We start from the raw sequence: 14,504 nt of genomic DNA, 5'->3' as shown, positions 1-14,504 counted from the left end.
ATAGCTCTGATATATGACCATACAGCATGTTCAGTAAAACAGAAATAGACGTGACCTCGAGGTCATGTAAACCTTTTACATCGTTGAAAGAAGATTTTCGAATCATCAGTTTGACAGACGACAACCGCTACTGGGAGGGGATTTCCCAGTTAAAAATAATAGCTTCCGGGGCATCCGTCTCTCGGCTGGCCAATCAAATCAAGTTGTCACCTTACATCAAACATGGCTGCGGAAAGTAATTGTAGACGTCTCAACGAGAGAAATTAATTTAATGAATGGGAGTATTTGCCATCTAGAATTCATAAAATGGAAGAACTGACAGATAGAGAAAATCTCTTCAAACTGTGGATGATTTACAACTCAAAAGTATGTTGAATCATATGGAAATTGTGCTGTAAATAGCGATTCCGTCGTTCTATTTTCCCCAAGTAAATATTTTGCCACAGGCATCCTCCTCAACAAACATTGTTTACTTACATATATATGTCACTGTAGGCTGTTGGAAAGACTAATATACATATATATACCAATAAAATTAATTCATTAATATCTAGTTGATCCCTGAAAATTTAAGCAACTTAATTTAGAGAGAGAGAGAGAGAGAAATTCCTCACTCTTAAGAAATATAAATGTCATATTTGATTGATTGTTGTTAATAAAATAAAACTGAGCTGCTATAATTAGTATAATCATTACAGTTAGTGACAGTGTATTGCAAGCAAGACACTTCACGGATATAATCTTAGATAGGGCACTGGTTAGCCCATATATTACTAATATTATTAGTCAAACTGTTGCTGTCGGTCCTATAGATAACAAACCTTATCTCTCAGTCCTCCGTGTTTCGAGATAAGAGATGGTGCTGTATAGTTCCACGTAGCAAAGCCCAACGCAAATCACATCAGGCCTCAGTAAGCAAAATTGACAATATTTTTCATCTAAATAACGATCGATTATTGTTTTTTATAATATTTCGGCCACATCCAACTACAATTAAACATCAGGTATAAATCATTGATTTAAAATCGAGGCGTTCAGCTGTAACTAGGAATGTCATTTTTAAACGGGAGATGTATGATGGTGTATGTCGGATAAAAACAACGCTTCATTAATTTAAACGCGAATATTTGGAGTTAGGCGATAGTTGTGCCACTACATTGGCCCCTGTAAGTTTAATTAGTCAAAATAGTATAAAATTATCTTATTTTTAAGATGTTACATGCATTAATAGAGAAATTGAGTTTGCCACTTGGAAATAAAGGCTCCCAATCGCAGCTAAAAACAAGCACATCAATATATCTCAACTTTTTTAGCTACGTTCTCGTAGCTATCGGTCGTACCACATTATTATTATTTAGCTTTTCCAGAGTTACATGATTTCCACGTCTCTCAAATTATACAACCCGTTTTTAAAATTTGTCTACTCCTACTGACAAATTGCTTTGTGTTTAGGACTTCCCCTTCAATAAAAGATCACAACTTTGTCCTGTTGTAAATAGGCCCTTTGTTTTGCCATATAGGCTACTTTTTGCTTACATTCTAGGAATTAAATCCATCACTTTTTGATAATAATGGGGTATGTAGGCCTATTACCATAGGGATGCACGGAATAGAAAAATTTACAGTAAAAAAACAAAAGTGATTTTTATAAATTGATAACTGTATTTCTACCTTATATAAATTTGTTTTATATCCTTTAATTTTTTCCAAATCTACTGATTACTGGTAATTATATTACTGTACATGTATATTCATTTTGGTTTATTTCTTCGTTTACAGTACAGATCTAAAATTGGAATATTATGACATTTAGTTACCATAGTCGTCAAATAGAATGATATTTGAATTATCATGTTATCCAACCAGATTATCTGATCAGATTCACTGGGTGGTAAATTTTGGACAAAAATGATTTTTAATAAAAGTTCTTTTGATATGTATATTGTTTAAGATTGAAAAGTACAGTAAGACTTCCATCCATGATTAAGAGACAACTTTTATTCTGTTGGACCTGTTTTTCACACGCCCACCATCTTATCAACCAACAGGCATTTAATGATATGGGTAAATGTACGTAGCAATTAGTTTAACAAATTTTTATTTCTCTATTTCAGAAGGAAAGGGTTGCTTTGGATAAATTTCTTCAGTTCTTTATCAAGACTCATAAAGAATTTATAGACATTCAGTTTGATCACCTGAATGAAGGGTAGGTATATAATTTGAATGCCAGTCAAGTCGTCCACAAGCAAAGTCGTCCACACGAAAAATCTGGTTAAGTCGTCCACACCCTTTGGTGGAGTCGTCCACACTCGTTGGTGGAGTCGTCCACACGACTTAGTATAATTTCTGGATATAGTAATACGTTGGAAAAGTCGTCCACACGACATAGTTTACTTTCGGGACACATAAGGTATTCTTAATTAGTAAAGTTTTTCAGCGTCATAAAATCAGATTTTTCTTTGTGTACCTTTCTAGTATGTTTAGTGAAGGTTTTATAAGTATCATAAATTTTGTGGTGTAGACATTATAATATATTGATGAAGAGAAAAGAAAAAAAAACCTGTCTTGATGTTGTCTGCAGTCAATACAGTCTTTGTTCAGCGTTACCATTTTTCGGAAAATATCAATTTTCATTTAACATTTAATTAAGAAAACAAAATCAAAATATCAACAGTAGATAATCTCGTGCCTGGCTTGGATTCAGCCAAATTAAAAAGAGGCTGATCAAAAGGTAAAGCAAAACCCATACATATAGGTGCACTGGTTTATCTTGACCATATTTTCACATTTTCAGTTTATCATATCTTTGTAATGATTAACTCTTTGTAGGTTTTGTGAGGAAGGACCACATCTAACATTATTACCAGATGGTATATTAGAGGTATTAGGTAATCAACTGGTTATTAGTAAACAACAAATTACATCTAGTTTTACGGAAGAAAAGTTAAAATTTACAGAATCTCTACTTGAATGTCTGATTGTAATATGCAGGTAAGTTGTCATTGAGTTGAACATGAAAGTTAGTGTCGGATGTCAGCAAGACTTTCTTGTAATAATGTTCTCTATAGGAGAATTTGATAACGTAATATTATGATGTTCAATTAAAGGAACTAAATCTCTATTCTTTGGAACGTAAACTGGACGAAGATGAATCAAAAGCACATATTAATGTAATATGAGTGTATATTTAAATTCAATTTTTAAAACTTTTATTCTAATTTCCAATCAGTTCTGTTCATGCCTGGTTAGTCCATCGGAAGTACATTTTGAAATTTCACCTCCGCACTGGCATATAGCCTCTTTTATCAAGGCGCTTCATTACAAATTGTTCTCAAGAGCATAGAGTACATCCTGGTGTGTACTGGTTTTGAAATTGTTCATGGTGTCTTAACAACATCACTGTTTATTGAAAAGGACCAATAATTTATGTTTGTAATGTCGAAGACTCTGGATAATGTTGAGATAACACAAGATACAATTTTATGGATGCACAATTACCGAGATTAATACGAAGCAACGTTTTGACGAGGATACTCTCGTCTTTATCAAGCAAATGATAAAGACGAGAGTATCCTCATCGAAATGTCACTTCGTATTAAACTCAGTAATTTTGTATCCATAAAATTGTACCTTGTGTTATTATGTTCAATTACTAAATGCCAATCAAAGAAGAAATGTTGAGATAGCTTTATGCCCTTAAAGTTTTCTCAATCAAATTATCATGACGATCAAGACAATTATCAGAAAGTTGATTGAGAAAGGGTTTATGAAAACAGCTCAACGATCATGATTTTCTCTTAAAGTAATTTTTAATAATAAATTAAAATATTTGTTATCATTTGTTACAGGAACTATGATAATGTACCATTAGTGGCATCATGTGAGTTTGTGTCTAATACAGTAGCAATAGCTGCCTCTGTAATTGAACAGGTTTGTATAACCTCAGCTCACCTAAGTTCTAAAAATCCATACACCGACCTGTGGGTTATGTTTGTGTGTTGTGTGGTCCTCATCCACTACCACTACTATTAGTCTAATGTATTTAATGTATCTAACAACTAACAAAAATAAGTAACTGTGCTGACCAGGTGATGAATTGTGGGGGAACTTACAACGGTGTTGGCAGATGTAAACATAAAGATTATAATATGATGAGTGTTACTTTCCATCTGTTTCAGAAACAGAACCATGCTCATTTTCTTTTTGTGTGACTGCGTGTCTTAATCGATTGTCTTGAAAACTTTTCATACTTATTCTTTATGCCCTAAGGATGACCTCTATTATTTTCGGTGCATGCCCGACGCCCCCTGGAACAGAGCCACGACCAATTTTTGTGTGTGTCTGTGTTTCGCCTACAGGCCGCAATTCTTAACAGATCCTTTTGAAACTTTGTATACTTATTCCTTATACCCTAAGGATGATCCCTTTTTGGTGAATGCCCGACCCCGAGGGACAGAGCCACACCCATTTTTTCTTTGTGTGTCTGTTTATTGCCTACAGGCCACAATTCTTAATGGATTGTCATGGGAAATGAAATGAAATGGGGTTTAACGTCCTACTGTTCTGCTCCAAACTGGGCTAATGAAGACAGGCATATGCCATATAGTGTGCTATGAGGGAAATTTTGCCTGGACAGCGGCACTACAGCCTACTCTTATCTCGAATTCCAACTGTCAAGGGATCTTTTACATGCACGCCAATGTGTACACGTGACCTCGGTTTTAAGTCCCATCCGAACGACTAGACAGCTGTCCTTGTCAGGCCCTCCGTCCTGCATCACTGACAAGGGGGGAAACCATGCCTGAGATCATTGTAGAACTTGGCATATGTATTCCTAATAGCCTAAGGATGGCAACTATTGATTTTGGTGTTTGTCCCGACCCCCAGAGGCAGAGCCAAGCCCAATTTTTGTGTTATGGTATGCAGGGCGCAATGTTGAATGGATCAGTTGGAACTTGGCATATGTATTTCTTATACTCTTATAGCCAAAGGCTACAATTATGAATGGATTATCTTGGAACTTGGTATTCTTATTCCTTATACCCTAAGGACGGCAACTATTGATTTAGGTGCCACACACACTTTTTGTTAATATTTTGTCTTTAAATGATATATAGGCTGCAATTATTAACAGATTTGGATCCAATTCGGAATGATCCATCATAGGGTTGTACCTATTTACATGTATATTGGTCCATGTCCAACCCCCAGGGGCAGAGCCACGCCCAATTTTTTGTTTTTTGTCTGCAGACTGGAATTCAGAACGGATCATCTTGGAACTTGGCATATTTATTCCTTATACCATAAAGATAGCAACTATTTATTTTGGTACATGTCCTGACCGCCAGGGGTGGTGTGACACCCACTTTTTTGTTAATAATTAGTCTCTAAATTTGGCAAAACAAACCCAACGCCTAACCTTCTATGCCTCTTGCCATATTACAGACATTGCAGCTATTTCATATTTCATTCTCTTCATTTTAAAAAGTTCCATATCAATGAAAGCAGGAATGTGGACATATATTGCAGCGTTAGCAATGCTCTAGTTGATTTTCTTTTACAGATATGTGGAGATGAAGATGATGAGTCCTGTTGTTCATCATCTCTATTTTTATCATTTATTCAACATGTCATTCATTTGTTAGAATGCCTTTATGACCCATATTTTATATGGAGAAAAAGATTGAGAGGGTAGGTATAGTAATAAATATAGGAGAGAGAAATTTGAATTAATGTCAAGTCTAAAGCAACCATGGAACATGCAACAGTGCTATAGTGACCGTAGAGGGATCAGCAAAAGGAGATGGCCAGGGGAACCATGGCACAGGCTATTAAAATCTATTAATTAGTGGTTGTAGTAAACAGGAGAACTTGGTTGGGGGTGCAGGGTCTCATTAGGTGCAAATGATGTTACGAGTTTGCCTAGTATCTTTATTGGATCATTTATGTACATATGAATAATAGATTGATATAGGCCCTAATTACTCATTTGATATGATTATTATTTTAACTGATAATAAGACAATATATTGTCGTCGCCCCCGTCCTTCCATCGTTCCGGCGTCCACAATTGCTTGTGGACGCTCTAGAGGCCAAAGTTAATATCCGATTGACTTTAAATTTATACACAGTGTTTAAGGTCATGAGACGGAGAAGCCTATTGATTTTCAGCGATTTCCGATAATTACTGCCAGAGTTATGGCCCTTGATCACTTCAAAAAATCTTTTGGACGCTCTAGAGGCCAAAGTTAATATCCGATTGACTTCAGATTGATACACAGAGTTTATGATCTTGAGACGAACAAGTATATTGATTTTCAATGAATTTTTATGACTTAGAACAGCTAAATCCATGATACAGTATTAAAAGTTTTGCATACAAAACGTTAGCATGGGGCAGAACTTTATAAAAACCAAACAAATTCTAATGGTTTTCTGAGTTGTTGCTCTTAATCAGATTTTAGTGTATAATGTTTTATTACCGAAAAAAGTAAAAATATGCGACAACTCTTGTTGACTGCCCGGACGATTTAGCTGCTGTGGGCGTATGTTTCGTTGCCTGGCAACCTATCTTTTGGTATATTTGTAGATGGAAAGTAGATAAAACAAGACAAAGATTTAAACCAGCATGTTTACATAATGAAGTTGTACCTTTCTTTCATGGTTGGTATTGATAAACTGTATTGTATCTGATATATATTTTTTTTATTAAAAATGCAGTATATAAGAGCAGCAGATCTTTTTTCTGGCCTCAAATCTTATTTAAATTATTATTTAGACATTTATTCACATGACATGCCTATAATCAAATGTCTAGACAATCTGCTGACTAGGACAACTACTGGCAGGACAGTTGTCAGCCATCTTGTTTGTAAACTATACCAAAAAAACCCCATAGAGCTGGCAGTAGTCCAGCTGCTAGTTGTCTGTCAGCAATTGTCCTGCCAGAAGTTATCCCATCTGCAGTTGTCCTAGATCCATTTACAAGATATATAAATTAATGTATTGTAGATATGAATTATTGTATTGTAGACTGTTATCAAATCGACATATAAATTATTGTTTTGTTGACTGTTTTCAACAAGACATATAAATTATTTTATTGTAGACTGTTTCCAACAAGAAAAATTAGTAACCGGTATTCAGCTACAGTTACTACATCTATTTGGTGCCATAATATCAGGAGCACAGGCAAGTTGAATCTATTATTCTATCAATTGTTTGAAGAATGCACAATTTTGTCTTGACACAAATATTTATGACCCTACTATGGTGTATTGAAAAGGGGGGAGGGGGGATAAACAAACCAGCCGGATGTGCTGTAATACTAATAGACACCCTTTGAGTTTATATTTGTTTACAACGACTAACAGTGTCCCGAGTATTTATGTCTCTTTAAAATTTGTCAACATTCGTCATTATCTGCAGATAATATACTCTTCAAAAAAAAGTAGGGGATATTGAAATGCAAATACCTATGCAGGTTGTGATATGATAAATAGTTGTTGACACTTGACATTCTTTGAGAGTATGTTCACATATGAAGAACTTATCACCCCATCAGAACCACTGAGCTGCAAGTGCGACATGCAATAGTGCAATACACGTGGAAGGGGTTCATTGTCAAATTTGACACCTCAAGGAAGGGTTGATGAAAACTGCCACGTGCTGGTTTATCCTTTCTATGTTTGCTTTCCTATCGGTTCTTGCATAAGATTTACTGTTTAGCATATCTTTGCTTTCGTGTGTTACATTTAATTTGCAATGAGACGTCTTCAACATGATGAACATCTACGTGCTATTGGCATGCTTCAAATGGGTTCTACAAAGCGAGCAGTAGCCAACATGCCTAATGTGTCACAGTCTGTGATCAGCAGACTGTGGAACTGGTACCAACAAACACACAATCCTGATGATAGACCTCGTTCAGGTCCCCCTAGAGCCACTACACAAGCCCAGGATCGATACATTCGTACACAGGTCCTGCAAAATCAAGGACAAACGGCCAATCAGCTTTCTCTAAACTTGTACATGCAACCCATTTGTATGCGCGACGAACGCGTGTTGTGCCTCCATTAACCCACCAGCACATGGCAAACAGGCGTCAATGGTGTAGGCAGCGTAGAAATTGGGGTAATCGTCGATGGGCGCGTGTAATGTTCTGAGATGAGTCCAGATTTACTCTGGATTTCACGCTAGGCATGCTCGCGTTTGGAGGCGTGTAAATGACTGTCATGCTAACGTTAACCTCAGACAGCATGACAGATTCGGACGTGGGTCTGTTATGGTGTGAGAAGGCATCACCATGGCTGACAGAACGGACTTGCATATTGTTTAAGGAAGGGTCACTGGTGTGTTCTACCGTGACCATATCCTGGCACCGATAGTTCTGCCCTTTGCTCAACGTGCAGGTTGACGTTTCATCTTTCAAGATGATAATGCCCGTGCCCACTGCGCTTGTGTTGTGAATGACTATCTCCAGCGTCAGCATATTGTCCATATGCCTTGGTCAGCCATGAGTCCTGACCTTTCCCCTATGGCTATAGAGCATGTCTGGGACGTGATCGGGAGAGATGTTCGTCAACGTCAACCGACAACACTGCAAGAATTGGCCATGGCACTGCAAGAGGAGTGGGTCAGATTGCCCGAAATCGTGATTGGTGGAACAATTACTCATTAATACGACAAAAATCAAAAACGTCCATTTTCACTTTGCGAGTGAAATGGGGCCGTCAGATATTATAAGCCACCCATATGAACTGTTTATGTTCATGTGTAGGCAATTGGCCTGTTATTAACATACACTGGTTACCTCTAATAAAAACAACAGTGCATTTCTGCAGTTTTGTATTGTTTCTGAATATCCCCTACTTTTTTTGAAGAGTATATAAATGGTATTTGGTCCAAACAAACCGCACCACCTATAATCTTTGATAAAATGGACATCTTTTTAATCCTATTGAATTCAAGCTATTAGTTTTTGTATCATGGTTATTTTCTTTATTATAATCAATTTAAGTACATTTTAGCATGGAGTAAGCCTTGAAAAATTAGATATTTTTTGAAATGCAAATCACTATTTATCCTACTAGTACAATTAGAAGTGGACACCCTGGTGTTACTTGTATAGTAGATGATGATTTTGTTTGATGTTTGGTTACAAAACGTGTTATTTATTGTATTATCTTTATTTGTAGCATAATGCATTAAAAGCTATAACACCAGCAACGTTAGATGTTTTATTGAAAGTTTTGTCAAGTAATAGAAAATTTGGACCAACTAATACAAACAGAGAAGAAATATCTACACTAAAAGACTTGGTGCTCAAATGTATTGTACGAGTAGTTCATGTTATACATTGTTGTAGTCCAGATCAAGTAAGTCGCACTAATTTTAGACTTAAATAAATGATTTTTTTTATAAGTCCACATATACTGTGTCACCTATTTCTGTCATCCACCGGGTTGTCCATGATTTCTTGTAAACACCCAACAAAGTTATTGCAATTTGGTCAAATTTGCAGGGATTGTTTATTGGGTGATAAGAAAGCTCCATGTCAAAATAAAGAAAATTTTACTTTCTAAATGCAAATTTAACCTCCCCATTTATTTTTGGTTGTGAATACAATACAGGAAAAGAGTTCTTACTTGAAGTTTTAAAAATTTATTGGGATTGTTTAAAAGCTTCTGAGCTGGATTGATTGGCATAAGTTTCATAGCTAAGCTTCTTTTTGTTATATTCCCACATTGTCATGTGGGCATATGTTGTTGTCGACCCTGTCCATAGGTTTATATATCCCAAAGATCTCTTTTCCTTTTGATATTGGTGCATATCGGATTGTAACTTCCTGGATTATGGCCCCTGATTGTACGAAAAATCATATTTTTTTAGCTTGTTCTATGTCCATCTCTTGCAAAATGTGGGCATATCTATCTTTTACCAGTATGGGTAATGAAGCTCATTTGAGATTTTATTTCATCACTACATGTATTATTATATTTCTGGAAATTTGATTATTTGATTTATCAAAATGTAACACAAATGGAGCATTCTATAAAATTTCTTGATATATTCCAATCCAAAATAATGTTACATAATCCCGCAGATATACATCTAACTTGATAATATTTACTACAGCGCCAGATAGAAGTCAGTGAAGTTATGCAAGGTTATATGAATGTTTTACAAAAACTAGAATTAGAGGAATCAGATAATGACGATCAAGACACACATTTGCAGTTAACAATGATCTGTGAGTACTTTTTTATACAGATAATCTGTGATATATATTCTGCTTGTCCTTATGTTTCTGTGGACTTTGGTACATTGAAGGTACTTTGTATTTTGTTACATTGTAATAATAAATGTACAATGTTTTCTTTTATTCAGAAACAAATTATTGAATGTAATAATGTTTTATTTTAAAACAACTGTTGATGAAACATTATGTTATTTTGTTACACAAGAAATACTGATGAAATGTATGTTTCTTTGTTATACAAGAAATGTTGATGAAATTTGTATTACAGCAACTGTTGACAATAAATTATCTTGCTTTGTATTATAGCATCTGTTGATGAAATATTATCTTTTTTTGTATTACAGCATCTGTTGATGAAATGTTTTCTTGTTTAGTATTACATCAACTGTTGATAATAAGTTTATCTTGTTTTATAATGTAGCAACTGTCTCTGTATGTTATCTTAGTAACTGTTGATGAAATGTTACCTTGTTTTCTATTACAGCATCTGTTGATGAAATGTTATCTTGTTTTGTATTACAGCAACTGTTGATGAAATGTTATCTTGTAATGATAAAGGAGCTCTACAGGTTTTACTTGTCAGTGGTGGAACGTTTAACTCTTTTGTTTCCTTGCTACAGAAAACATCTGTAAGAAATTACTATTATTCATTGAACTTTTCAGAAAATATTGCTGTATAATCACTATTACGTGATGTTTTATAAAATGTCAATAATTTCAGTTTACCACCTTTTAACTCTAAATTAACATTCATAAAATGTTGGACATCCCCCCCCCCCCCCCTGAGTATTCAATTGACCCATTGTAGTCAATATAATTTAAAAATTAAGCATAGATACAGAGTTCTGTATTTACAAATAAAATTTGATGAGCATAGATCAATCGAAGACTAGCTAAATGTATTTGTCTATGTTGTTGTTTATCACAATTTGAGCTGCCAGTACATTAATTTTGATATTTGATTGAAAGGGGCATTATGTAAGATTAGATAAAAAGCTGACAGTTCTCGTTATTATAGTTGAAAATAGATAATGAAAAGGGAATATGTTGAAAATTTCAGTCAAATTACTTCATTCTTAGCCGGGTTATTGCTGTTACTATAACAGTGTAGCCTTGATTTTCATTGCTACCGTTGTTACGATAATAAACAAAGTCTTGATTATCCATTTTTATATTAAATCATTAACTGCAAATCGTATTTAAATCTGTTGAAAATCTAGAGTATCCAATGGCATCGAGAGTTGATTATGGTCTTGGCATAGAGGTTTATTGATGTCTAATTCATAATTTAAGGCATAAATAGGCAGATTTGTTTCTTGCAAAATGCCTGTTTAAGATTATTTACATATGAAGGAGGCATAAAAAAGGGAAAAACAAAAAAAGTTTGTGTTGTTGTATCGGCCGTGCATGTTTTTATAGCTATGGGTACCATTGGAGGCTATTCATTTATTATTCATTTTTTTTATCATTCAAGCGTATGCCTTCTTGAAAATGAATTTTACAATACAAGAATGCTAAATTAAACTATATCAGTGCTGTCTCAAAAAGTGTCCATTAATAAAGTCAGTTAGTGATTTTTCAGTCTACGTGTACCCTAAATATAGTTGCCATTATTAATACTTCTGCTTTATTAAAATTTATATCCGTCAGAAAATCTATGATTCCTTTGAAAAATCAAAGATTCTGTATACACAATTTGTAAAGATGCATAGGCATTGAAAAGAAACAGGTATAATTCTAAGAGTACTGAGCGAGAAGTCATGTGATGTAAACAAAGCTCTATTGTTTGCAGACTTTGTTGAATGAGCACTTGGGAGAATATAACAGTATTTATTGCTATATATTTATCATTAAACAATAAAATATCGCAAATAACATAAAAAGGAAGACATATTTTCAGAAAATTTATATGCATCATTTAAATTAGTGAAATGGAGAATCCTATTGAATTTCAGCCGTTTCTGAGTTTTGGCCCTTGTTCCACTTTGTTGCACCTTGTGAATGCTTGATTGACAAAAGTTATCATTTAATCTGTATAAAATTTATATGCATCATTTAAATTAGTGAAATGAAGAAGCCTATTGAATTTTAGCAATTGTGAACGCTAGAATGACAGAAGTTATCATCCGATCTGTATGAAATTAATATGCATTATTTGAATTAGTAACGTGAAAAAGCCTGTCGAATTTCGACAATTTCTATTAATTAGAAGTTACGGTTCTTTGTAGAACCTTGTGAACCCTCAAATGACAAAAATTATAATCTCATCTGCATGAAATTATCTTGTAAATGCAACCAATTACCTACAAAAGAATAAGTATGTGACAATCCTTGTCGATCGCTTGGATGATTTAGCTGTTGTGGACGTATGTTTCCTTGCCTGGCAACCTATCTTTATTTCTTTGACTTTTTTATATCGAAAAACAGAAATATCGCCCAGCTCTACACTTTTGTACATGCTTTAATTAATCAATTATTTTTTATGAATTATATGTATGTAAAAACCGTAAATACATCAATGTTAACAATGACGTATACAGACATTCAAATAAACAATGATTAGTTGTTAAAGGGGAGCCTCCTATTTCACAGGACACTGTTAATAAAAGTGGGTTTAGGTATCAGAGAGAGAGAGAGAGAGAGAGAGAAATGGGGTTTAACGCCCACTCGACACAAACTAGGTCATTTCGGGACTAACATATGGTTTAATTTTATTTCAATAATTCGCTTGTGCGTAGGGGTCTTTAGCAGTGGGAGGAAACCGGAGGACACAGAGAAAACCCTCGAGGTTGGAGGTTTAGGTATGAAGATCAAAAGCTATAAAATGTGACCATATATAGTTCTGTGTATAAAATTATCATATTAGAATATTGAGCCAGTTGGAAAAGATTTTTATTTTTCCGTTGTATGAGTGACTTGTTAACCACAATGATCACTTACCACTATAACTTTGTCTAGTTGTAGTATATAGACATGATTCTCAAGGCATATACACAGCATGGAATTTAGATATTAAAAGGTTTGGCTTCAGATACATGTTTAGGACTAGGATAAAAAATTTGCAAATTAACATGGTTTATTCAATATATTATATATAGGAATTCCCCTTTAACTATATCAGAGCTTTAAAAAAAATATATTTCAACTTATTATATTGTCATAGACACTAATAGACAGTAAAAAAGGAAGCTGGCAAATGCAAAATTTTTGCCTCATTAACTATTACAGTAGAATATTAGAGCTTTGCCAGGTGGCAAAATAAAATTTATTGCCTCATTAAATATTACAGTAAAAGGTAGTCATGGAGATATAGGGTAATAATAAAAATTTCTACATGCAGATTGTAGACTACTTTTGTTGAAGATTAGATTATGTTTCTATACAGTCTGAGTTGACGTTGAACCCGATCTCTCTTTCTCTCTACACATTTATCACACATGTAGGAAGTAAAGCAATGTAGACTGCTATTTGCATAATACAGACAACAGGCATTAAATACAATAATAGCAAATTTGCTGTAATATGATGTAGGTTCCATTTACTGAAGATCCGATCTAGCAAACAGTTTATAAAAATATTTCATCTACATATATACATATGCAAGAGCTAAATCTGTCTATTGCAGGTCTTTCTTTAGGCCTGAAATGTTACATAAACTATAATTAGACATTTATTAACATGACAAGATCATAATCAACTCTCGATGCCATCGGATATCTCCGATATTAAATAGATTGGAATGGTTCAGCCATATTTTGATTTAATTTAAAAATGGAAAAGTGAGGCTTAGCTTCGAACAACCAGTAAGGTGGTTGCAATTAATGAACACATCTTGTCAGGCTAATATCTTCGCTCACAATAGAGTAATTTGAATGAAATTTTCACTATATTCATTTTGCATTATCTGTTTTCGAACTATTTTATTAACATGACAAGATCATAATCAACTCTCGATGCCATCGGATATCTCCGATATTAAATAGATTGGAACGGTTCAGCCATATTTTGATTTAATTTAAAAATGGAAAAGCGAGGCTTAGCTTCGAACAACCAGTAAGGTGGTTGCAATTAATGAACACATCTTGTCAGGCTAATATCTTCACTCACAATAGAGTAATTTGAATGAAATTTTCACTATATTCATTTTGCATTATCTGTTTTCGAACTATTTTAGCAATAATGGCTAGCTCTCTATCTAAATCTTACATAATGTATCTTTCATTTATCGTCATAGAAAGCAAAA

General features: G+C 34.3%; 1 protein-coding gene across 1 annotated transcript in view; it reads left to right on the top strand.

Moving 5' to 3' along the window:
* The first annotated feature begins 228 nt into the window (after positions 1-228).
* Positions 229-14,504, top strand: part of LOC126821433 (neurobeachin-like protein 1) — a 29,341-nt gene continuing 15,065 nt past the window's right edge. Inside the window, exons 1-10 of the mRNA XM_056101007.1 lie at positions 229-366; positions 2,115-2,206; positions 2,830-2,991; positions 3,849-3,930; positions 5,564-5,691; positions 6,590-6,663; positions 7,109-7,191; positions 9,198-9,377; positions 10,138-10,252; positions 10,784-10,890. Coding sequence (XP_055956982.1) covers positions 307-366; positions 2,115-2,206; positions 2,830-2,991; positions 3,849-3,930; positions 5,564-5,691; positions 6,590-6,663; positions 7,109-7,191; positions 9,198-9,377; positions 10,138-10,252; positions 10,784-10,890 — 1,083 coding nt within the window. The 5' untranslated portion in view covers positions 229-306. The remainder of the gene's footprint in view (positions 367-2,114; positions 2,207-2,829; positions 2,992-3,848; positions 3,931-5,563; positions 5,692-6,589; positions 6,664-7,108; positions 7,192-9,197; positions 9,378-10,137; positions 10,253-10,783; positions 10,891-14,504) is intronic.

This window comes from Patella vulgata, chromosome 5 (assembly GCF_932274485.2).
Source record: "Patella vulgata chromosome 5, xgPatVulg1.2, whole genome shotgun sequence".
NCBI lineage: Eukaryota > Metazoa > Mollusca > Gastropoda > Patellidae > Patella > Patella vulgata.
This window is presented reverse-complemented; position numbering and strand designations above follow the sequence as displayed.